General features: G+C 36.6%; 4 protein-coding genes across 8 annotated transcripts; 3 read left to right on the top strand and 1 right to left on the bottom strand.

The window, feature by feature from the left end:
• Positions 1–2,131: 2,131 nt before the first annotated feature.
• Positions 2,132–6,429, top strand: LOC131025121 (GDSL esterase/lipase 6). Of its 3 annotated transcripts, XM_057954737.1 has the most exons (6): positions 2,231–2,392; positions 2,481–2,725; positions 2,850–2,983; positions 4,464–4,929; positions 6,060–6,290; positions 6,323–6,429. In XM_057954737.1, coding segments are annotated over exons 2-6 (1,065 nt in total). In that variant the 5' UTR covers positions 2,231–2,392; positions 2,481–2,493; the 3' UTR covers positions 6,325–6,429. The 3 variants fall into 3 exon arrangements, with proteins under 3 accessions (XP_057810719.1, XP_057810721.1, XP_057810720.1); XM_057954736.1 differs by having other exon boundaries at positions 2,132–2,392; positions 6,060–6,429; XM_057954738.1 differs by lacking the exon at positions 2,231–2,392 and adding an exon at positions 2,139–2,155 and having other exon boundaries at positions 6,060–6,429.
• A 404-nt stretch (positions 6,430–6,833) lies between these two features.
• LOC131025122 (uncharacterized) lies at positions 6,834–10,223 on the top strand. Its single transcript, XM_057954739.1, has 7 exons — positions 6,834–7,046; positions 7,398–8,221; positions 8,309–8,677; positions 8,776–9,173; positions 9,280–9,376; positions 9,522–9,620; positions 9,716–10,223. The coding sequence occupies exons 1-7, from the start codon at positions 6,971–6,973 to the stop codon at positions 10,217–10,219; spliced, it is 2,367 nt and encodes a 788-aa protein (XP_057810722.1). The 5' UTR covers positions 6,834–6,970; the 3' UTR covers positions 10,220–10,223.
• A 3,074-nt stretch (positions 10,224–13,297) lies between these two features.
• LOC131025123 (DExH-box ATP-dependent RNA helicase DExH15 chloroplastic-like) lies at positions 13,298–16,671 on the top strand. 3 transcript variants are annotated; one of them, XM_057954741.1, is made up of 7 exons: positions 13,298–13,775; positions 14,304–14,412; positions 14,486–14,572; positions 15,036–15,154; positions 15,624–15,741; positions 16,202–16,299; positions 16,423–16,671. In XM_057954741.1, the coding sequence occupies exons 2-7, from the start codon at positions 14,329–14,331 to the stop codon at positions 16,433–16,435; spliced, it is 519 nt and encodes a 172-aa protein (XP_057810724.1). In that variant the 5' UTR covers positions 13,298–13,775; positions 14,304–14,328; the 3' UTR covers positions 16,436–16,671. The 3 variants fall into 3 exon arrangements, with proteins under 3 accessions (XP_057810724.1, XP_057810723.1, XP_057810725.1); XM_057954740.1 differs by having other exon boundaries at positions 16,457–16,671; XM_057954742.1 differs by lacking the exon at positions 16,202–16,299 and having other exon boundaries at positions 16,457–16,671.
• A 5,066-nt stretch (positions 16,672–21,737) lies between these two features.
• On the bottom strand, positions 21,738–24,868 carry LOC131025124 (protein FAR1-RELATED SEQUENCE 5-like). Its single transcript, XM_057954743.1, has 3 exons — positions 24,822–24,868; positions 22,045–24,387; positions 21,738–21,968 (listed from the first exon to the last, which is right to left on the bottom strand). Exon 2 carries the CDS (start codon positions 23,759–23,761, stop codon positions 22,556–22,558), a length of 1,206 nt encoding a protein of 401 aa, XP_057810726.1. The 5' UTR covers positions 23,762–24,387; positions 24,822–24,868; the 3' UTR covers positions 21,738–21,968; positions 22,045–22,555.
• Between the last annotated feature and the right edge of the window lie 350 nt (positions 24,869–25,218).

Below are 25,218 nucleotides of genomic sequence, written 5' to 3' on the forward strand. Positions count from 1 at the left end.
GTACTATATTAAGCTCAATTCAATATTAGTACTCCATACGTCCAATTACAAATGTCTCATTACTTTTGGACACGAAGATTAAGGAATATATAATTAGTCGATTGATGTGTGTGTTTTGGTTATTTATTTTAGTGCATTTTGCCGTTGATTTCGAGATGATATTACCCAAGAATTGGTGTTTTTGCACAGGATTTGGAAGAATACAAGTGGATACTCGTGAAGGAGGAGAAATCGAGAATTGGAGTGAAGATATTGAAGATTGTCGAATTGAAGTGAAGTTAGAGATTGGACTTGAAGATAATTTCTTAGAATTAATTTAATCCAATACTCTTGTTTTTAATTAAGTTTTGGGGCCCTAATTATCTAGAAGGGGCCGAAGCCCATCTATAGAATTTATGCGAATTAAGGGTTTTAATTCCCTTTTTGGTTTTTATGTCCCAGCCGCCCCCATATTGTGGATGACACGGGTTTTAAGAAAAGTGGTGGATAGTAGTGGATATGTAGTGAGTGGAGTTTGGGTCCCACAATTGTTGTGAGTGGAAGTTTGTGGACCCTACTTCTATAAATGGAAGTGGAAACGATATCGCGGACGGACCGAAATGGCAAATGTGGAAACGATATTGCGGACGGAGGGAGTATGTGATTAGTGGTTGACTTTTGGGGATATACTACGAGAGGCAAAACATTAGGGAGATCAGATAGGAGCCGCAATTTAGATTAGGAATAGACTAAGTTTGATTTTTGTTTTTCTTGGAATTTGCGGCTAGTTGGAGACGAAGGCCGCAGACGATTTCTTTTTAATTTCAATTGGTGACTTTACTTTTACTTGCAATTTTATTATTCTTGTTTTATGTTTGATTTTATTTATTTTATTATTTTTAGTTTTAATTATGAGTAGCTAATTTCTTAATTCGGCGAGAATAATGAATCATTAATTTAATAATCTGTGAGACCTAATTGAGCATAAAATTGGTTCCTATTGATTTCGATTTGTTCATTGTGTTTAAAGATAGTTCTGATTTAATTTAAGCCTGATCAACTTAGGTTAAATTGGATTACAGTCAATTGGTTCCCCCAATCCGTAATTGTTGGAATAGGGCTGATTAGTGATAAAGCTACCATGTTCGTAGTAGGAATAAATTGGTGGATGAATTATTACTAGCGTATCTAGGATAATTTATCTAAATTGGGTTCCTTCATCTTAATGCTATTAAAATATTAAATCTAGGTCTGGTATTATATTATAATAAGGGAAATAAGCAGGTCTGGCGTCTCCAGCTGTTTATCGACACAGTAAGTAGGAATTGGGGTACGTCCGTTGCGTTTCACGGTATCCTATAACTGGTTGGTTGATAGGGATTAATTAATCATTGGGTCGATGATCAGAGTCATTAAATTAATATGGATTTATTCGAGCCGAGTTACTTTTCTTTGATTATTTTCTAGTGTTATTTTATTTGCTTTAATTTGCTTTCTTAGTTAATTAATATTTTTCTTCCATTTAAGGCGTGGTGGCTACACCGATTTGAGATCTTTAGGAAATTGATTGCAATTACCCGTTCCCTGTGGTTCGACCCTGCTTGCTACTAACTATATTAATTCTTGGTAAGATTGCAGGAATTATTTGGTGGAAAACGACGTCCACCATCGATAAAATGAGTTGATGGATAGAGAGAAATAAATTAAGATTTGTAAAAATAGGTATAGAGTGACGTAGGTGGTGGGCCCATTAGTTAATTAATCTCTTAATTATGCCGAAAAAGAAATGAAACATTTGTATCTCACTATGAAAACTAGGACATTTGTAATGGAACGGAAGGAGTATAGTTTAAAGTGATTAAAAAAATTAAAACACAACTATTACATCCGTGAAGTGTGCAACATGAACGGAGAAATCAGACTAAATACTTCAATACCATTCTCCTCCACTTTCCCTTCTCGACTCATTCGATCGACACCGTAGCACTAGCATCGTTATCGATCCAAGTGTTTATTTTCAGCCCACTTCTTTATCAAATTTTTAATTCACCCTTACATGAACGAGAAATGGAAAATCATTATTTATTATCTTGTTTATAAAAATAAAAGTTAGTCTCACTTCAAGTGAGGCAACAAAACATTATGCTAGCCCAAATTACTTTTCTTGGAAATCAAAGTAGACACTTTTCTCACATTGAACAGAAAGCAAAATAAAGCTAATGAAGTTTTTTTTTTTTTTTCTTTCTCTAAATGAATGCAAATAGTAACATAAATAAGAAAACAACAAAAAAAATGCTGTTGAAGGTTGAGAGATGGCATAATCAATACGCTAATGTTGAAGAAGCCAGACATGCATGCATTTAGTTTTCGCTGCTTGTTTTAGCTATTTCGTCTTCATCCTCAACTTCTCCATGTATCTATCTATATTCGCAAATACACAAATTCACAGCATTTCTACTTTTTGATCGATTAATTTCACCTTTTTTGTTCGGTAACTGCAGCACTCGTAATTGAATGGAGACGCAATTGCTCTTCATCTCCGTCAATCTATTCCTTCTAGCAGCTCCCGCAATCGGATCTACCTCTCCACCAATTTTCATTTTCGGCGATTCGATCCTCGACGCCGGGAACAATCACTACAACCCTAATTGCACCGTTCAGGCCGATTTCCCGCCGTACGGATCCACCTTCTTCCGCCGCCCCACCGGAAGATTCACCAATGGCAGAACCGTCGCCGACTTCATCTGTAAGTGAAACTGCAGATCTCACTCCCTCTCTCTCTCTCTCACACACACACACGTGCGGCTCTGTGCGTGTTTTGTTGGTGAGTATAATTGATCGGTGAAGTGTGTGTCTGTGTGTGCGAGCAGCTGAGTTTTTGCGCATTCCTCTGCAAAAACCATACATGGAGATTATGAACGGATCGGAAAAGAATTTTCCGGCGAACGGGATCAACTTCGCCAGCGCCGGCAGCGGAGTTCTTCCGGCGACCAATAATTTTTTTGTCAGTAAATTTCACCATTAATTTTTTTTCTTTTTCCTTTTAATCATCTCTGCTGCTTAATTAGGTAACATCATGCATATATAGATTACTGGAAATTGAGAAATCCACCAATTTTCGCATACGAAAAATCATTTTCCTGAACTTTTGATAACAAAAATTGATAATCAAATGTAAATTAACTTTGCGATGAGTAATTACGAGCGCATATGTTTTGGGCTTGTGGGCCTAAAAAGGTCTTAAAAAACAGGCTGATTTTTAATTCAAAAAGTTTTATTGTCCTTTACTATTAAAATCGTCATAAAAAGGCTAAATTATTAGCTTTTTTCACACTACAACCATAGTTAGTGGAGTTTCTTTAATGGTTTTCAGCCTTTGACGTGCACATTCGCTGCTGTACAATGAATGATCTCATTATCATTCAAGATTGTGATTAATAAACTTAAATTTAATAAGTTCAGATTAATAAGTAATAACATTAGGTTGTTGGGAAAAAGAGCACACATTATTAAACTTTTGTATTATAAATTTTTATTTTAATCATGCAATTATGTTAAGTTAATTAGATGAGCATGGCTATAAATAATGTACATTTCTTTGTTTTTAGGGTTAAACGCATATTATTAACGAACTTTTAAATAATTTTCATTTTCCACATTAACTTTAAAATCTGTATATTACTCGATTTTTTTTTCTTATTTAGTGTTGAAGTGCTTGTCTGAGAATCTGAGATCCTACACGTCCAAATTAGTCGATTAAAACGATGTTGATTTGCAAAGATAGCAAAATGAGCGAGAATAACATCATTTAATTTTATAGTTTGTGTTCCATTTTCAATTTTATTTATTTTCTCCAATTTCAACTTTATATGCTTTAGTTTAAATTTATGATTATTAATTAGGGTATATAATTATTTTTTAGTATCATTTAATTTCACCTTTTATTAGCTAATAATAGGTTGATAAATTAAATGTTATGATTTTTTTAATTTTTGAAGCAAAAGTTAAGTATTATTCACAGTATTAATAAAAAAATTATATAAATTATCATTAAAATAAAATAGTTATAAGAATGGGACATACTGACACACGTAAAATTGTGGAACGTTGGATCTCATCCCGAACCATGTCATATTTTTTGTAGATGGGTCGAATTAAAATTAGTTAATAAAAAATGAATAATAAAATAAATAAAAAGGGGATGGAACCTAGCGCTGCCGCACGATGCGGTCGAATGCATCCACGACCACCTTGAACAATAAACCATTACGCAATTAGAGAATCTTCTATATATCAATTATCAGGGGTGTAACAAAGGCTCATATCCTAACACAACTAATTAGTAATATTTTTTTTTTGACGAAAACTAATTAGTAATATTAAACATATGTAAATATATGTTAACGAGCATGAATATTTGAGTTCGTATATATGTAACTAGTGTGACATTATAAATTTTTGCTAACAAAAAATCAATGATGCAGGGAGTGACACCAATCCAAGTCCAAGTGCAACAATTCCAATCCCTTGTTGCACAAAATAAAATAGGCAAAAAAGGGGTGAAAGATTCCATGATCTTCATAGAATCCGGCTCCAACGACATCTACAACTACTTCTACCCCTTGGATCCACCAACGTTAACACCGGATGCCTACGTGCAATCCATGGTGGCGCAGGTCGGGCACTTGGTCGACGCAGTCTACAACCTCGGGGGCCGCCGCGTGGCCGTGTTCGGGCTGGGCCCCGTCGGCTGCGTGCCGGCGAGGTCGCTTCTGCACGGCGCGCCACTCGGAAAATGCTACGGCAAGATGAATAAAATGGTGAAGAATTATAACATGGGTTTGCAGAATTTGGTGAATGCTTTGCCTCGCAGCCACCCCGGCGCCGTTGCTGTTTTTGGAGCTGTTTATGAAACTATCCAAATCTTTCGAGCCTATCCCACTCGTTATGGTAATTTCTTGTACCTACACTTGTTCATTTAATTTAGAGTTTAGAGGGTGTTTGGTTGAGCTTGTAAGCTCTTTAAAACAGCTTATAAGCTGTTTAAGAGCTTATAAGCTCCTTCAAAGAGTTTGGCAAAATAAGCTCCTAAAAACTTTTTAAGCTGTAAAAATAAGCTCTAAAAGTTTATAAGCTCCCCAAAAAATAAGTTTATCTACCTAACTTATTTTCTCATTATCTTATAAGCAACACTTATTTTACAAAAATAATTCAACTATAATTTTTTATTTTTATCATATAGTATCATTCTAATTTTATTTTTCTTCACTTTTCTCTCTTTGACTAAAAATTCTCTCCCTAGCTTATAAGTTCAATTACCCAAATACTTATAAGCTCTTAAAAAATTACATCTTATAAGCTCTTGAAACATCTTACAAGCTCCAAGAGCTTATAATGCGATTGTGAGTAGAACTGACCAAGTATATTTGATTGAGTATTGTTATCCTTATAATTAGGATTTCATCAATCCATGATACATAAAATAATAAGACTAATAAATCTTTTTCACTTTGATGGATTAGAAACTTGGATCTACCGATTTGATTATTTTTATCATTTGAGTTACTTTTGCTAGATCCATATATCTTTATTTCGATTGGAGAAATCTTTGTCTCAAGGATAAAAGTATTCAATTATGAAATGCCCCCTTAATGAGAATATAAATCAAGCAAAATTAGCCCAAATGCCTAATTATCAAAGATTGGGATATTCCAACATTCCAATCCATCTTAATAAAAAAATATTCTTTGCATCCACAAAAATAATTCATTTTTGTCACTTTGGGACGTACAAAAAAAATTAATATCTTTCAATTTTTGAAACTTTCTATGCCATGAAGGGTCTTTTTCTCCATTTGCAATACAATTAATTATCATTTTTAACACTATCTTTTAAGTGAGATCATTTCTTCACTTACAATACATTAATCATTTTTATTAAAACCTGTATCGTTCCCTTTGAAACTATTTTTTATGGACGGAAGGAGTAATAAATTAACCTATATTTTTTTTATCTTTTTTTGTAACTTGATAATCATCGAAAGTAAATATCAGTGATGATGACGTGATTGTGTGGGACAGGATTTGTGGATGTGGAGAAAGCTTGTTGTGGAAATGGGAAACTAGGAGGAGAGGTACAGTGTGGGAAGGAAGGCTACAAAGTGTGTAAAAATCCAAATCAATATTTGTTTTGGGATTTCTTCCATCCGTCGGAACGAACTTACAAGCTCATCGCCAAGGCCTTGTGGGCGGGCGGCCCCACTCGTATTAGGCCCTTCAATCTCAACACACTCGCCAATATGTCTCTCGTCTAATAAATTTTCTAAATTTCACTGTCAAAAAAAAATAAATTTTCTAAATTTCAAATTTTATTGTTGCTTGTCACTTAAACTATTGAAATGTGTGTTACATTCAATTTGGATTGGAGGATTTGAAATTATTCAAATTTTAGGTCTTGGGTACACTCGGATGTACTGTATAATAGGGTTACACCTACACTTAAATTTTGACCCGAATTGTATAATTAACATTATTATAGGTGCGGGTCAACCCAATTGTATGGTACACCCGGTGTACACAAATTTTTGTGTTTTAGTTATGACTTGCAGCATGTCATAGGTCCAAGAATCAAGATTTGGATCATGAAGAATATATTCCAAGTACAATTTCAGGGTAAAGTCTTAGCTAGGTTCAATGTGTGGAACGCATCCGGAAAGGATCCGCTTAGGATTGAAACACGTGTCTCGTCAATTCAAACCGGCTCGCATACTAAATAATAGACCAGCCCGGTCTTTGTCCTTTTTAACCACCGATCCTTTGAATTTTTTTTTTTACCGTTTCAATATTGTGGTGGAATCGTGGCAGATTAAAATGTTGACACGTCGCCTATATGAACTAGCAACATTGTGAGGTAGGTAGGTAGATGTTGTAAGTTGTCGTTAGAACATTTGACACCGTCGATTACCAAGTTTTTTGAACGACGGACATCTGTGATGCCGGAACCTGCATCGATGAGCCAAATGGTAGAGGAGGCACCATCGACGGAACTATCAAGACCCACCCCTCCAGGTTTGAAATATATCTGTTGCTGTAGTATTTGAAAAATTTTATTGTAGATGTGGAAATCTTGTATGTAATGGCGTTAGGTAGGTTATACAATTTTTCCGAGGTTTTTGTTTTTTAAGTGCGTGTATTTGTTGATTTTAAGGGAAAGGGGCTTTTGTTGTTTTTTTTTTTGACAATGTGATGCGAAAAACTCAAATTTATTTTGAATTCTTGACATTGTTATGCGAAAAAAGTGTAATATTTTTTTTAATTTGCCGCCCAAAATGAGGTGAATGGGTTTGCACCGATGAAGTTCAATTTTTTTTTAATTCTTGAACTCTTTAGGATGATTATAATTTTATTTTATATGTATAGGTGTGAAATTGAGAGCTAGAGGGCAAATGTGGTATTTGCATGACATTATGGAGCAATTATCTGTATCAAAATTTTGTATCCTTCGGAATTCATGCTTCGCCAAGTTGTTTGAGATTGGTGAGATGCACTTCCAAGGTGAATTGGTGAATTTATTATGTAGGAGGCTACATTCGAGTAGCTTGGATAGGAAGACTTTGCTATTCAATTTTTCCGATCATCTAGTGGAGTTTGGACCTGCCGACTTTTGTGCTATGACCGGTTTGAAGTTCGGTGGTAGTAGGAAACTTCCCAAAAACTCAAAATTTCACGGTGAAGTGTTCTCATGTAGAAACGATATGTTTTTTGCGGATATTGAAACGAAATTTCGCAATAAATGTCTCACAACTGAAGGCAATTCGGTTAGGAGTGTCAAGCTAGCCTATCTGTTAATTGTATATGGATTGCTCGTAATGAATGACCCCAGTAATGGGAAACTTGATTTGGGCTACATGCATTTGGTTGATAATATGGATAATTTTCATGATTTCCCTTGGGGTCTTGTGGCATACGAGTATCTTATGGCTGCGACACATCGTTTGAAGACAGAAATGTTGGCAGCGGAGAATGAGAAGTCAAAGATTACATTGGAAGTTTCAGGATTTATTTATGTTTTACAATGTTGGTGTTTTGAAGTAATACCGACTCTTGGGACTTTTTGTGCGTCATTGAATCCACATAACTTGAAGTCTTTTCCAAGAATTTTGAGATGGTGTGTGAGCCAAGATGAAAAAACATTTGATGATGGGTTGTGGAAGTTTTTTATAGCGGAGCACGGTTGTGATCCTGTAAGTTTAATATAATTAAATGTTATAGTAAATTTGGAGCTTAGTTTTCGAAATTTCATAAGTTGAGAAACAACTAACTTCATACAGGTTCGGCTGTTGCTAACGACTCGCGAAATTGATATATTGACTGGGCTGGGTGTGACCTCATCAATGCACGTTGCATCTCCGACTCCTTTTGTTGACATTTCGAAGCCGGTTGGGCGGAGGCTTAATTTTGAAAGTGGTGAAACACATGAACGGCAAGCGAGAAAGCGGGCATATAAGAGGAAGGTTACACCGACGTATAGTTCTACAGCTCCCACTACACCTTCGAACTTAAAAGTGGGTGGTGACTGCTCTGTAACGGGGTGTACGAAGAAGAAGAAGAAGAATGTAGTGTCAAAGTGCAAGAGTGCTCACACTGATGGGTTTGATACCCCAGAATTCCCTTATGTTGTTGCCGATGCAAACAACAATGTGAGTGTGGTGATAAGATTGTATGCTTGTGCACATTGGTTTGTATTGGGAATTAATTAACCCTGAAATAGCTTCTAAATTTTTATTTATTTGTGTAGGATATAATTTCTATGTTCGTGACCTTGAAGGGTCAGTTAAAGTATGTCGAAGATTTCATGCACATGAAATTAGCATCTATAGAAGTTCTGCTGGGTAAATTGATTGGCGGGGTTGGTGGTGCTTGTTTACACACGTCTACTAATGACAGGTTCTTAGATGTTGGGTGTGACCGGGATGCTTACGGGTATGGGATGGAGTTTTTGCCAAATGCAGGTGATTTTGTGAATGTTTCCCGGCAAGTCAAAAAGAAAGCAGCAGTCGGCGAAAATATTTCCAGAAACAACAATGTTGGTCAAAATTTTTGTGGTTCTGATTATGATCCTAACGATAGCGATCTGTTATCTGCAGAGCTGATCCAGTTTGTTTCTTGGATTCGCGGGGGTAACTATACTAGCGGGTAATTGATTTGCTTAAGTTTGTTTCCAACTATTTGTCTACATTTTTTTGGGTTATTTGGCTGTTGTTTTGTGGCTTGTATGATTGATAAGATTTTGCTTTTGTAGTGACAACCAGGTATTATTGCCAACAGACATGTTAAAGTTTGCTGATGCTCCGTGGTTTGATGTGATATGGAGGCGCGACGGGTGGCTCGATAACTCGGTATGATTTAGATTTTTTTTGAAACATATATATAACTAGTTATGATTTAGATTTTTTTTGAAAAATATATACCTCATAATGATATTAACAGCGACTCATCTGTGTCCTTTGTCTAACCCTATTAACTAACAATTTTCCACTGCAGCACATTGATGCACTAACCAACTTGCTAATCATGCGCTATGACAAGGACGACAAGACAAGGAAACCCCGAAAGTGGACTTGCCTTGAGATGTGTTGTTGGGTATGATTTTTAATTTTAGTTTAAATTTTTTTATTAGTTTTATTCGCAGGTGGTTATAAAACATGTGACATATTGATGATGCTCATTTTTTGTAGCAAGCATTGCAAGAGCCCAACTTTGATGATTTTGCGCATGTAGTCCTCCCTTATGTAATAGGGGAGCGGCCATTACGTGGACCAGTGAATTGGCTAGCTGCTACCAATGTGTATGGTGTCGCTAATATAAACAAAAATCATTGGGTTTTGTTTGATGTGTCATTAGAAGAGCAACTTATTACCGTCTATAACTCTTTGGAGCAATCATGGGTCTATGTTGAAGCGCATTTTGATCACATGAGAAAGAATATTCCGACTGTTTGTGCGATGGCTGGTATTGGGTACAGTCGCGCGGGTTCGAAGCTGCCGATGGAAGATTGTTGGCGAGTAGTCAAATTCCCAAAGCCACCGAGACAGGTGAACATGAGTGATTGTGGGGTGATGGTGATGAAGTATATGGAATGTCTTGCTTTTAATGTTCCTATTCAGAGAATTATCCCGGACCTTTGTTGGCTGCCCGTCGACGGTACTGCGCGAAGCTTTTCAATCTTTCGTGCGATCTGAAGCGGGAGGGGAAGCGGGAGGGTACGTAATAGTAATAGTTAGGGGAGGATGTCTATGATGAAAGGCTTTTGTCTGTTAATCTTGATTTGCCTTTTGATGTTGGCAAACTTTGGATAGGAGAGAACTCCGAAGAATGATGTTGAATTTATTGCATTATAATTCTTAATTTGCGACTGCATACTATGTTGTGAGCTAATTTTTTTTAATGGCTGCGGTATATATATGTTTGTTTTGAGCAAATATTTTTTACATAATAATTTAAGTAATATTTTGTGAATTAGACAACTTCATCCATAACCCTAAATTTTGAACCCATGCAAGAGGTCTTACGTCTGCATGGACACGTGCGAATTTGAATCTAACAAATATTCATGCAACTTATTTGGCGCCTCTTTAAATTTTAATTTATTTTATTTTCATCAAGCGCTGGAGTTTTAAAATTAGCCATACGTGACTAATTTGAAACAAAATATAATAAAAAAAATATAAGAAAACAAATTAAAAAAGTTACCAATAGTTACGTAATGCGGATGATGGTTAAATAATATCATACATGACCTTAAATTTTTTGTCTACGCCCCCTTTTTTCACAAAGCTCAAAGATACATGCTGCTATCTTTCGTCGGTACATCGCGCAATTCTGATTACCCCATTGAATCGACGGAGACCCGGATAACAGTCGTTCTGCAGCCATACAAATAAAAACCCCACTGCTCACATTTTCTAATTGCTTGAATTGCATTTGTGCAAGTGCGAGTTCCATCTCCATGAGAGGGTACATCATTAATGCTTCATCTTTACGAATAGTAGCATCCTCGTACCATCTCGAAACGTACAAGAGGCGCGGCAATAATGTCAAAAGAGGAAGAAGTTGTTCAAGTAGTTTTTCTTCATCGTCCGAGGAAAGACAATGTGCTAGTGAGTCATAAACCTCGCAAATCCCTTGGCCCATTAGAATGCGACACAGAACGTAATGCGCGTCAACCATACATGGAATAACAACCTAACAATATAGGCCAAATATTATTTATGACTTCCAAGTAAACACATATATTTTTGAAGACCCTTAAAATAGTATTTTGTTAAATGGTACCTGGGACGCACTCAACCAGTCTTTGTGATCTGGGGAAAGGGTTGTCTCTGAACAATTAATTCCACGAACGGCGCCAATCCACTGCATTGAAGGGCTCCACTTTTCCACATCTTGTGGCTTGTTTATTTGGGTCCATTCCTTACAGAGGTAAAGCTGCAACTCATGTGTGCGCAATACAATGAGTTGCAGTAGTAATATTCAAATATGAAGATAAATTTCAAATAATTACTGCATATAAGTATGTCAAACTTACAAAGAAATCTGTTTCGAGTATGATGGTGTTATGACTGTTAACATCTTCAAGCAAGTCCTGGTTGTTGAGCAGCCTCTTTCGCAACGACGTCATGTATAAATCGATCATCTAGAAGAACATCATAGCTTATAAGTAATGGTACAGTGGTATATACATGAAATTCGTGCATGGTAGTGAATTACTTACCCCAATCAGTAAATTCGTCTGTGGATTCTGAACCATAGCAAAGTCGTTTACATCCAGCGAACTCCCATTTTCCGTTACAACCATTGAAGGCCTCTTCCCATGTTGAGACGCAGTGGTCCAGTTATCGTATGAATCTGAGGTTGTTATTGGAACAGGACATGGCTCCTCGCAATTTACCCAGCTCTGAGTAGCCTCCACTACTTGTGTAGAATCCATTATCTGTAGTTGAGGGTTCACAACGATTTCCTCTGTACCATGTGAACTGGACTCGCCATGCCTCCATGGTAAAAGATAATCTATCGGTTGAGCAACGTTAGGATGCATGCATTTCTCACCGGTGACGTCAGCCCTAGAATACCGTGGTGGTGTGTCAGCGTCAGTGTAATGAGGGCGTCGATCTTCTTCAGTTGAAGGACGTGGAAGGTCCTGTTCTGTGGACTCAGTCGGCGGCATTGACGCTGACGAAGATGTGTTCTTGTTGTAATGATTGCCGGTCTTCGATCTTCTCAAGAAACTTGGCGTAATTTTGTCAAACATCTTTCTAAACCATTTCTTCATCTTCTTTCCAAGCTTCTTATTGCTCATTTCTATTTCATTTCTGATGGTTTCCTTCACCCATTGACGGGTTACCGGCCCTTCACTAGCACTACTCACTGGGTTTGACTTGTAGCTATCACTTGACGAGGAAGAATTTTGAGCTCTCGCGGTATGCCGGCGCGTTGCCTTAGCGGTATGACTGCGAGTTACTCGCGGGCCACTAATTCCTTCATCATTTAAGGAGTCAACGGCTGCATGTTTGACTGGTTTTTGGGGAAATTGTCGCCCTTCCGCCAAAGGGTTACGAGGCGGTTTGTACTTCACAGAAAGTGCGTTTGGTGAGATGGCTGATAGCCAATACCAACTCACAGCCTCATCATGGTCTGGTTGCAAATTGCATACACCGTCCTAGATTTTAAAATATATAGTATTAGGAAAGAGAAAATAGTAATTGTGACATAATTAGTTATTGTACCTGTGTCTCGAACAGTTCCCTTAAATTGGTTGTGCTTATTTTACTCTTAAATGCCCATCTCCTAAATCTAGGATGTGTGATGTGATCAGCAATTTCAGTTGCCACCAAGCTTCCGAGCTCGGGAACACGCTCCAATGCCCATACGAACAACCACTACTACAAAAATACACATACATAACACTGCATACATAACGGTTTTTTTAAAAAACCGTTATGTATGAGCGCATTTTTATAAAAGACAACGGTTTTTACAGAAATCCGTTATCTATGTAGTGTTACTCATAAGCATAGATAACGGTACGAAGTAATTCGTTATGAATAAGCGTTATCTATTAGGTGTATACATAACGGTGTTATCGAACCGTTAAGATAACCGTTATCTATGAGTATATTTTTATAACGGTTGTTTTAACCGTTATGTATGAGCGCTTAAATACTGTTATGATTACTTTTTATATTTATTTTTAATTTTAACTTTAATAATATTATAAAAAATAAAAACCCTAATTACATAATTCACCTTCTTCTCCCAAGTTTGAAGTCTCACCCACCACTCTCTCTCTCTCTCTCGCCGTACTTCTATCTTCTTCTTCTCTCTGCCACCGCCTTACTCCCTTCAAACCCGGCGGCTACTGTCGCCGCCAGCCACCACTGCCACGGTATCCCCTTTGTAGGCCTCGCATCTGCCTGCCTCTCGTTCCCTCTCTAAATCATGAAAAATCCCCAAAAATCCCTAGCTTTCTTCCCTTTCAATTTCCGACGAGATTACCGCCTGAACCACCCTCTTCTTCTTCAGTCGACAGCAACGGTCAGCCGGACCGCCGTCATCTTCCCTCATCTCTCAAGCCTCTATCACCGTCTCCCTCTCGACTCCGATGAGCAGCCGCTATGAATCCCCGCCTCCTTCACCGCTTCCCTCCATACTAATATAAAGATTCGATTTTTCCTCTTTCCCTTCCATTTCTTCACTCGAGCTCCATCCCTGCTCTCCAACAAGACTTCACTCAAAAGGGTATGTGGATATCAACTCTTCCTTTCTGAATTAATGAATCAATTGGTAGTTAGATCATTTATTGAAGAAATGGTTCGAAATCTTGATTTTGATGGGAAACCCTTGAATTATTGCTGCCAGTTCAATTGCCCCTTTTTTAAGCTGCTGGATCTTCGTATTTGTGGCCGATTAACCCTAATCTATCTGTGTAAGAATTTAGATGGATTATTACCTGTTGTGGGCAGGAAATGATTTGGATGCCCATAAATGTGCTAATCTTACTTGTTTTTTGATATTTTTGTGATGTTATTCGAGATGATAATGAAGTATGTTGTCAAAATAAGTTCTTACTAGTGTGTATCTAGCTGGAGAGTCAGTTTGTTTGGTTCATAATTTACTTTTGAATGATTTCTGCATTTTACTCTTTCATTTAATGTTATTACATTGGCTGTTGTCTTTTCCAGGGTAATATTTTCATATCTTTTGTACGTCTATGTAACCGAGACATCTTTTATGTTTCTTATGCTTGTGGATATATCTGTGATTCAGTGTTGGAACTGATTCTTCTGAAAGTATGCTTTCCGATGTGGATGTGATTGTTTTGGATGAAGTGCATTATTTGAGCGATATATCCAGGGGTACAGTTTGGGAGGAGATTGTGAGTAATTTTATATTATACAGGAAGCCAAAATTTACATAATTGTTTATGCTGTTAATTATTGCTTATATAGGTAATTTACTGCCCTAAACAAGTGCAATTAATCTATCTTTCTGCCACTGTCGCAAACCCAGATGAGTTGGCGGGTTGGATTGGTCAGGTACTGCTTCTACTCTTGATCTGTCATGCAGTTGTTGTGCAAGGTAGTATTTGAAAAAGTACTTTTTTAGAATTGCATGGAATTTGTAGGTTAAAATTCTTAATATCCTGTAAGGATGTTTGCTTTAAATCTAGAAAGGTGTGATAAACTATCATTGTACATCATCATAGTTCATCCTGGACAAATGGTACTCGGAGGGAATTTTTAGTGGAAGGTAATACAGTGTCTTTCAAGATTGATAAATGAACTACAATCCTGCTGCAAGAAAGAGTCCCTTCAAATGATTGATTTTTTTATAACATTCTATTTCATTAGTCATTACTCATCTGCAATTGGTCCTCTAGAGAACTATTCAATGGACAAATTGGCATCCATTCTTTTTCTCACTTTCATCTATTTCTTTATAGAGTATTCACTTTGCTTTCTCATATATAATACTTTGTTCTTCTGTTGTGCTTGAAAGATTCATGGAAAAACTGAGTTGGTAACATCATCTAAGCGTCCAGTTCCGTTGACTTGGCACTTCTCAACAAAGACAGCATTGTTACCACTTCTTGATCAGAAAGGCACTGGCATGAACAGGTGACTTCTTGTGGTAGATATTGCTAGAAACCAAGAACTTCTTAATTAATTAAATACTTTAGATATTTTTTGATTGTTGCCATACAAGTTTAATGATGATTGGTATGCGCGGTGCTTCTCAAGTGTTCAGTTCAAATTTTGTACTATTACGTAATTTGAGTTAAGAAGATAGTCCTTTATGCTTGAGTTTTATGGGATTTGTGGCTGAAATCTTCCAGAAACTGCTATTGTATGTCACTGTGGTATAATTTTTAGTATAGGTTTTGTTAGATTTGCTTTATTAGCTGCAGTTTATAATAGTACGAGAAATCCAATTGCTTACAATTATCTTGCCACCATATGAAGCAGGGATCTGGACATTTGTAGTTAACTTTTTAATAATTTGATATGTGATTCCTTAATTTCCTATCTGCACTATAATAGCTTTGTCTATGTGGAAAGCCTACACTTTTTAGAATTGAGGTTTCAGTGTTGCTGCAAGTTACTTAAACGATACTCCTGCTCTGAAGAAGGCTGATATTGGAAGTGCCGTTCCTTTTCAGATCGTCGTTCGTCTGTTCGTCGGCAACTCACGCACACCGCACACGGTAAGCCCTCTCTTTCAGAATTAGAATTACAGTAGTCTTTTTCTTATGTTTTTGGAATTAGAATTACAGATTTGCTTGAATTTGTTTCGAATTTTACTCTGTTATTGTAGTTGGGTACAAGGAATATGCTTAGTTTCATCTTCTTTGCTAAACTTAATCATGTGAAGCTTTTATTATTAAATGAAATATAAAGTATTTTCATAGGACTAGCAGATAGCTTGAAATTTGATATTTTGGTACTTTGATTTGGTATCTATTTTTTTATATTCATAGCTCTGATTTCATGAAGCATATGATTTTTAGTTGTCATTCTAGCTAGGCATTGACATTGAACAACGTGATGAAATCTTGAAACCAAATTGCCATTTAATTTGTAAGGCATCTGGAGTGTGGTCTTTTCTTTTCTTTTCCATATTAATTAATGTGTGTGTTGTGTTTGATTTGATGGGACTAATTGCAGATGGTGGGATATGGATGGGCTGGGATGTTGAGAAAATACTTGGTTGATCCAGTTGACATGTGGTGGCCTTCCAATGTCACGCAAGTTTCCTTGTTTAGGTAAAATAAATCAAAATTCTGTTATTAATTTCTATTTCCAAGAGTATTGATGTAGAATACAGAATCACTACCTATGTAGTTATAGAAAGATTTAGGTTGTTAATATCTTTCATATTTCTCCAGCTCATTAGTGTAATTGAGTTTATCATCTTGGCAGATCAAGTAGATGGGAGTCGATGAGCTATGAGGACTACTACAAAAGAGAAGGCTGAAGCAGAGAACGTCGTTTCAAATGTCTAGCAAGTTGCGCGCATTTGTAATATTTTTTAATTAATCATATAGCTAACTAGAATATTTGTGTTGTTTTCATTATATTTGGATGATAATGTATGAATATTTCGGATGTTATATAATATATGTTATCGATGGCAATGCCATTTGTTGTTTTAAAATTATTAATTTAATTTTTTAGATAAATAATAGGAAAATAAAAAATATATATATTACAGTTATAAAAAGTGTAAAAAACTGTTATAAAAAATGCGAAAAACCGTTATGTATTTCTATCAAAGATAACGGTTAAAACCGTTATAAAAAGTGCAAAAAACTGTTAACTATGATGGAAAAAAAAATATATATATATCAATACATAACGGTAAAAACAATAATACATAACGGTAAGAACCGTTATGTATCACTTGTAAAGATAACGGATATTAACCGTTATGTATGAGCGCAGAATACCGTTATCTATACGACTATACATAACGGTAAAAACAATAATACATAACGGTAAGAACCGTTATGTATCACTTGTAAAGATAACGGATATTAACCGTTATGTATGAGCGCAGATACCGTTATCTATACGACTATACATAACGGTTTTTTTACCGTTATGTATGACTGTATCATAGATATCACCACTATACTTATCGGTTTTTTGGGGTCATAGATAACGGATTTTATCCGTTATCTATGAGCGTTTTTGTAGTAGTGAACGCCCAAGAGGGACCATAGAAGTGATATTTTTTTTTGCCCATCGTTTCATGAGTGGTGTAATTATGCAAAATTTTATAAGAATATGCGCCCCAAGGGAAGTTGTCAAAGGCGTCGAGATCTTGTGCAAGCACCCATACCCAAGGCTCGATTTGCGACGCAGACCCAAAACTGTAGGTTTGAGCGACACACACCAACACGGCGCGAAGATATAAACTCCCATCCTCGTCCTTTACGCGATTCTCCAAATTGCACACACGTTTGATTAGTTCATGCACCGTAAAACTCCGTTGGCCGCAAAAACGGCGGTAAGACTCCACGGCTTGACAATCGTGTTGTTGGGTATGGTCGAATGACGAATCTCCAAAGCGGAGACCCGTTACTAATGCGTAGTCCGCGGTTGAAAAACATACTTCAACACCGCACATGTAGAACCACATCTGATCGTCAGGTGATTTAATTTGCCTCGACAACACATGGTGCAAAGCTATATTGCTTTTCGTACCTGGTCTCCAGTCAGCGAAATGTCCGAAACATGAGGCTTTAAACCGGGCCAACAACCCGTCACCACCGACGTCGATCAACGTCTGCATCAACTTTGGAAAATCTCTCTCCTTGTAGTATGTGCTAATGAGCAACTGTTCGTTTACCTTCGTGGGCCGAAGAAATGGGATGTTGGCCTACAACCAAAGTAGAGAACATGATGAGATTTAAAATGCAGATTAAATAAAAAACCAAGATAATTGGGAAAAGCTATAAATTCCTAAACTACTGAAGCACTCTTAGAAATAATAATTTTTGGTGTATTAGTAAATGGGGTTTCATGATAGGACCTATTAACACCTACACCCAAAGTAGAGAACAATTTGAGATTTAACATAATTTTTATTGCTCCATGAGTAGCATTTAAGGATGTAGTATCATTTTGCGCAAAGACCGACCGCGAAATATGCCTCTAACTATGGAGCCGCTCGGTCCGGCGGAAGGGACGGCCGGACACATCGGTCCTTCATTTTTCCCGGTCGGTCCACGATCATTATTCTCCCAAATGATAAATAAATTTCAAATATGTACATTATTATCTAGTACATAGTAAATAAGATTACTAAGAACAAGTAGTTTAGCTTTGCTCTATAGTTCCTTATATGTCCAACATGATACATTATTTTGGCTAAACTTCACTACATAGCCAACTTATAGTAGTGTAAGTTTAAAATGCAGATTAAATAAAAAACCAAGATAATTGGGAAAAGCTATAAATTCCTAAACTACCGAAGCACTCTTAGAAATAGTAGTTTTTGGTGTATTAGTAAATGGGGTTCCATGATAGGACCTATTAACACCTACACCCAACGTAGAGAACAATTTGAGATTTAACATAATTTTTATTGCTCCATGAGTAGCATTTAAGGATGTAGTATCATTTTGGGCAAAGACCGACCGCGAAATATGCCTCTAACTATGGAGCCGCTCGGTCCGGCGAAAGGGACGGCCGGACACATCGGTCCTTCATTTTTTCCGGTCGGTCCACGATCATTATTCTCCCAAATGATAAATAAATTTCAAATATGTAATTATTACATTATTATCTATTACATAGTAAATAAGATTACTAAGAACAAGTAGTTTAGCTTTGCTCTATAGTTCTTTATATGTCCAACAAGATACATTATTTTGGCTAAACTTCACTACATAGCCAACTTATAGTAGTGTAAGTTTAAAATGCAGATTAAATAAAAAACCAAGATAATTGGGAAAAGCTATAAATTCCTAAACTACCGAAGCACTCTTAGAAATAATAGTTTTTGGTGTATTAGTAAATGGGGTTTCATGATAGGACCTATTAACACCTACACCCAAAGTAGAGAACAATTTGAGATTTAACATAATTTTTATTGCTCCATGAGTAGCATTTAAGGATGTAGTATCATTTTGGGCAAAGACCGACCGCGAAATATGCCTCTAACTATGGAGCCGCTCGGTCTGGCGAAAGGGACGGCCGGACACATCGGTCCTTCATTTTTTCCAGTCGGTCCACGATCATTATTCTCCCAAATGATAAATAAATTTCAAATATGTAATTATTACATTATTATCTAGTACATAGTAAATAAGATTACTAAGAACAAGTAGTTTATAATAGTTTTTGGAAGTACCTCATCGGGAGGCGACGTTCGTGCCATGAATTGGTCGTCGGAAGGGTAGTGTATATATTCTAATTGAAAGTTAGAAGCCTCAAACCCAAATATATAGGCACGTTTAGGCGGTACAAATGGAAAACAAAATATTGTGTAGCTTGTAAAATCGGGGTATCACAATTTTGGGTTTGCATGCACGTAAATTTGGTAAGTTGACGAGAAATTAAGGTTAAGTAGACATGTGTCAATGATAATACACATCACATCAAAAAAGAATAAGAATAAGAATATTTTGACCATGACGATGAGAATCAAAATCCATATGAACATGATACCAAGATTTAAGATCAGAATTTTTGGCGTTTAGTATTCGTCTTATAGTATCTCGCTGCATACGAACAAGTTGAAAGAAGATCAGGAGAACCAAAGAGATTGTTGTTCAAGTCTTTTTCTGAGTCTTTTGCCAGAATCTGCAGCCACCCTGTCGACCAATTACTGGAGAAGCAATGTTTTTATTTTTTTTGTTTTTTTGTTGAAGCGTTGGAGAAAGAATGTTAATTCAAAATATTGTCCATTTTAGATCCTTATCGGTGTATAAGTGTATTGTTCAATTTTCCTTTCTTTATTATATATATAGTTTGTAATTATTAGAAGACTGACAAAATTGCATTTTGGTATACGTTCCACAAAATTAATCCACCTTCTTAATTTGAATTATTTACAAGTTTTTTAACTAATATAATTCTATTAAATGTTTACGAAAACAATATGTGAAACAATATAAAGGACAAAATATAATTATTACATGAATATTTATAATTTACAGAATATTAAATGTATATATATATTTTTAATTTATATTAAAAATGTAGTATGACAATAGGGATATTTGCCATAAAATACATTAAATTTTCAACAACTTCTGATTTTTCCTATGACCTTTAAAATTTGAAAAAAAAAACACAACCTTTTGATTTTTTCTCACAGGTATAAAATACTCTCAAATGGACTCCTCTTATGTGGTTCGTCTCCTACAGCAGCGATCGATGGAGGTTCCTTGGCGCTTCTTCAGTTATTGGAAGGAGACGTTAGCTCGCTTACATGAGATCACTTTTCGGGTTTCGCATATTTATCGGGAAGGGAACGTTGTGGCGGACATTATGGCAAACCCTGCAAGACAAGAGGGTTTTTGGAGCAATGGGATTGAGGTCATTGAAGACGCTGTCATCCGCGACATCGCGAGTCATAGTCATCTTCGTCGCATCTAAGTCCTGCTTGGGGTGCTTGTGCGTGTTGCTTTTTCGTGCCCGTCTTGGCCTGCTTCTTGGCTGCTTGGGTTCTTTGGTCTTTATCTTTTGTTTGTTTGAGCCGGATTTACTTGGGAACGATGGTGAGGCCGGATTTCCTGAAGTATTTCCTTCCGCTCGTTTGCTTTTTTGTTCTGCTCTTGTCGTGTACTCTTTTTCCTTGCTACGACTGCTTGCTCGTAGGAAGGTTTTAACGAGGCTCATCCCATAGTTGGCGTCTCTGTGCCTTCATGGGTTTGTTCTTCCTTTGTTTTCTTTTTTATAAAATGCCGCTTTTAATAATAAAATACTCTCAAATAGAAACTATTTTAGGACTTTTGACTTAAATTTTTTTATACCTATAATTTTTCAAATTTTAAATGTCATGGAAAAAATCAGAATTTGTTGAAAGTTCGTGTATTTTACGACAAATATCTATATGACAATATTGGGGGAAGGGAGAGAGCATTATTATTATTATTATTATTATTATTATTATTATTATTATTATTATTAGATTATTATTATTATTATTATTATTATTATTATTATTATTATTATTATTATTATTATTATTATTATTAATGAGATCGGAATGCCCCTATCAATTAATTAAATTTCTAATTCTACTCCAATTCAAATCCTATCTATCATCTAAAGTTCTAATTCTTCTCCAACAAAAATCCTATCTATCATCTATTGTAAATATTATCTATATAAATACCACCAATGAGAACATTAGAAGTACAAAAATATTGCAACAAATTACGACTGCCAAAGAACGCATCTCTGCCATCCTCAGCCGGAATCCTCCGACGACCGAGTGCCCCTCCAAAATTTATTTGAAACAAAATATAATATAACATATTCGCCATAGCTACTCTTCTATATCACCACTTATAACTTTGGCATAAGAAATGATGAATGATCAATGGAACTTTTCTTCCAACCAATGCGATGGTTGCCTAGATGAGAAAAAAGGAATGAAATTTCATTGATAAATTTCAGCCAACCACCAAATAAATTCAACCACTTTCGAAATGGAGCACCCATTTCTAAATGTCCCATAATCCGTGAATTAATAAATTTCAGCCAACCACCAAAAAACTTTGTCCCCATAATCTACAAAACAAATGTCCCAAACGAAATAGCTCATTCAAGGTACAATACAAAAAGGAAGCCAAGATACCAATGTCTGTGAATTAAATTTAATCAACGGTGAACCAATCTTGGTTCTCATTAAAACTGGGAAAAAATTCTTCATCGCTGCCCACTTCAGAATCAGGGACTCTTCTTTCATCAGCGTCTGAATCACAAATGATTGAATCAACTTAAGATTTTAAATCCCACATACACATTTTCAAAATATCAGAGGGACTAACCTTCCACATGTACTGCCCTTTTCGAACTGCTTGCTCCATCATATGAAGGTGTTTCCATGTCTCCGCTCACACGCATACGCCTATAAGGACGTTTTCTCTTTAATATAGGGTTGCTTACCCGGCGAACCAAGGGTTCCTTCAACACTTGTTCTACATTGTTACCTTCCGACTGTCCCATGGAATTAAGTCTCAAACTTTTCACTGAATCAATCATCTTCTCAATATAATCATTCATCGCATCCCGGCAAATGTTGTCGTCTTTAATTTCAGTTAGCAAATCATGCACGCGTTTGGTGTTGTGATGCACAAACACCATGTTGTTAAACTTGTTTGGCGCACCAACATCGAAAACACTCGCAGATACGTTTAACCGTTGCTTTGAATCCTTCCGCCACCGACTCAAAATCATTTCATCTGGAACATTATTTTGGTTCAAATGAAAGTACACTCTAAAAAGGTGTCGGCAAAAGACCCCCTCGGTCTCCAACAAATGGCACGAACAAGACGCAATTCAAGATCTCTGATTAAACTTCACCAAGCGGTAACCTGTAACAGAGCTTCTGGACTCAACCTTGAACTCCAAAACTTCATCATTCAAATCGGGAGGCTCTTGTGTCAGATTTACGGAGATTGATTGTACGGCTTCATACTCAAAGGACTTGAAAACCTTCCTCGTACAAACCTTTCCTACCTGAACTAAAATGCGTGTATGTTGCACAAACATACCTGGAATGCCTCGGCAAAATGTATCCTCCTCCAACTCTATTGTTCGCCAATTCTTTTGCATCCTCTCGAACCCAAGAACAAATTCGTGCAATGAAGACGTGGACGAGCACAACTCTTTCAACACTCTATTCGTCACCTCACTACGAGATGTGGCATGTAAACCTCCGGAAAATTTCTCCCTTGTGAATGCCGTAGACCAACGCTTCCTCAAAACGTACATGTTAGAAAACCATTTATTCTTCGACAAATTATGCTCCTCGATCATACGTCGCCAACATTCTTCAAATTGTTCCTCAGATTCGCATCCCTTCATACACCGAAACCACAAAGTCTTGAACTCACGGTCGTGGTTGAGTTTACCAAAATGTTTCACCGCATTTTTGTTGATATGCCATTGACATAGCCTATGTGATGCTTCAGTGAACGTGTAGTCCAAAGCATTCATAAGAGCCATGTCCTGGTCCGAGAATATAACACCCGGCTGTTTCTTGTACATTGATTCAAGGAATGTCCTAAACAACCATTCATAGGACTCGGTCTTCTCATTACACAAGAAACCCATGCCAAACATCACATTTGTTCTGTGATGATTTATTCCGATAATAGGGACGCAAATCAGGTCGTACTTATTCATCTTGTAAGTAACATCAATAGATACGACGTCCCCAAAATGCTGATAATCTATGAGGTACCTACAATCTCGAAAAAACAGGTGTTCAAGCCTCCCTTCATCACTGAGCTTCAACTTCCAATAGAATGAAGGATCACTCATTCCCTTCTCAGTGAAATACTGCACTAAGCTATTCGCATCACCGTTGTTAATCTTCGATACATTGCGACTTTCACGATGCAGTTCATTGTATACATCCTTCCGTATGAAACCAACATTTTGCCGACTTCCAGCTTCGTTCTCCAAAAAACGATAAGCGCGGCTAACTCCAATTCCACTGGCACGCATAGAAATAAGCAAATTCTTCTTCGTCCTTGACATCTTGCGCGCTGATCGGAGCAAATAACTCTCACTTGGATGAACCAATTCGTGGTTGTGTTATTTTTCAAAGACGGTCACTTTCCAAGGAAACTCAATACCCGCTCGCGAAACACGAAGCCTTGCCTTGCAGTTTGTCCTATACGACTGTTTTTTGCACACCGGTATACGCCCAACCGAGCGTTTGTTATCTGGGGGTCCCTCACACGAACAGTGATACATCTTCATGCGAATAACACGAGTTGGTTTAAAATAGCCTTGCGTTCCTTTTCTCATAGAAAATCCACACAAACGAGCATAATCGGAGTATAACTCATGCACATCCTCTATATTGTCCACAACGTTTCCTACTTCAAGGCGCTCCTCTAATTTCTTTCTTCAATGCCTCTATAGAATCATCTCCGCTTTGTGGTTCGAGATTTCCTTCATGGGATCGGGCTATCTCCCCATCCGCATCTTCTTCGCCCTCCCCATCATCAATATCAGTCTCCACAGCCGCATTTCTGTAACCCAATCCATCCCTTTCACCTAAGGAATCACTAACATTGCCACTTAAGTTTTCGACAAGTTCGTCACTACCATAACCTCTGTTCAAGTCTAAGCTCATTTCTATACTTTCTCGTCACAATCTGCAATGATGATACAAGTGATATAGAGAGTTAACACATTGATTTAGAAAAAAATATCTTGCTCTACTCAACAACGGCAAAAACTAAGTTTTAAAAAACAAATTATACACCTAATAACACCCAGTAAGCCCTAAAACAAATTATACATATCGTTCATCTTATTAATTCATTTCTCTATTATTTTATAAACACATTAAAATTAAATAATTCAAATTTTGAAATGTACAGCCGAGTTCTGCAAATACCCGAATCATTTTCTATTATCCAAACATGTTGCGATGATTAATCATAGCTAGATTTACATAAAAGAACAATAGACAAATTCTATAAATTAATTCAAAGCTCAATTATAAATTAAATTCTATAAAATTTCATCATTGCAAACACAAATAGACAAATGCGATACGGAAATGCAATGACAAATAAATATTTACCTTCTCGTCGGAAAATTACACTTCACCGTCTTAACTCATTTTAATTATCATCGACGACGAACACTCAACGGAAATATGAGAAGCTTCTCTTTGACGCCAGTAAATTTTTTTTTTGCTCAAATCAAAAATTTGAAACCAATAGGTAATACAAACACAAGTGGATGCAAACAAAACACGTCACCTGGTCTCCAAAGTGCAATGGGATATTAACTTGGAAAAAGGTAAAAAAAAATTCAAAGGACCGGTGGTTAAAAAGAACATAGACCGGGCTGGTCTATTATTTAGTATGCGAGCCGGTTTGAATTGACGAGACACGTGTTTCAATCCTAAGCGGATGCTTTCCGGATGCGTTCCAAATTGAACCTAGCTAAGACTTTACCCAATTTCAGGCAAAAAG

Source organism: Salvia miltiorrhiza, chromosome 5 (assembly GCF_028751815.1).
Source record: "Salvia miltiorrhiza cultivar Shanhuang (shh) chromosome 5, IMPLAD_Smil_shh, whole genome shotgun sequence".
NCBI lineage: Eukaryota > Viridiplantae > Streptophyta > Magnoliopsida > Lamiales > Lamiaceae > Salvia > Salvia miltiorrhiza.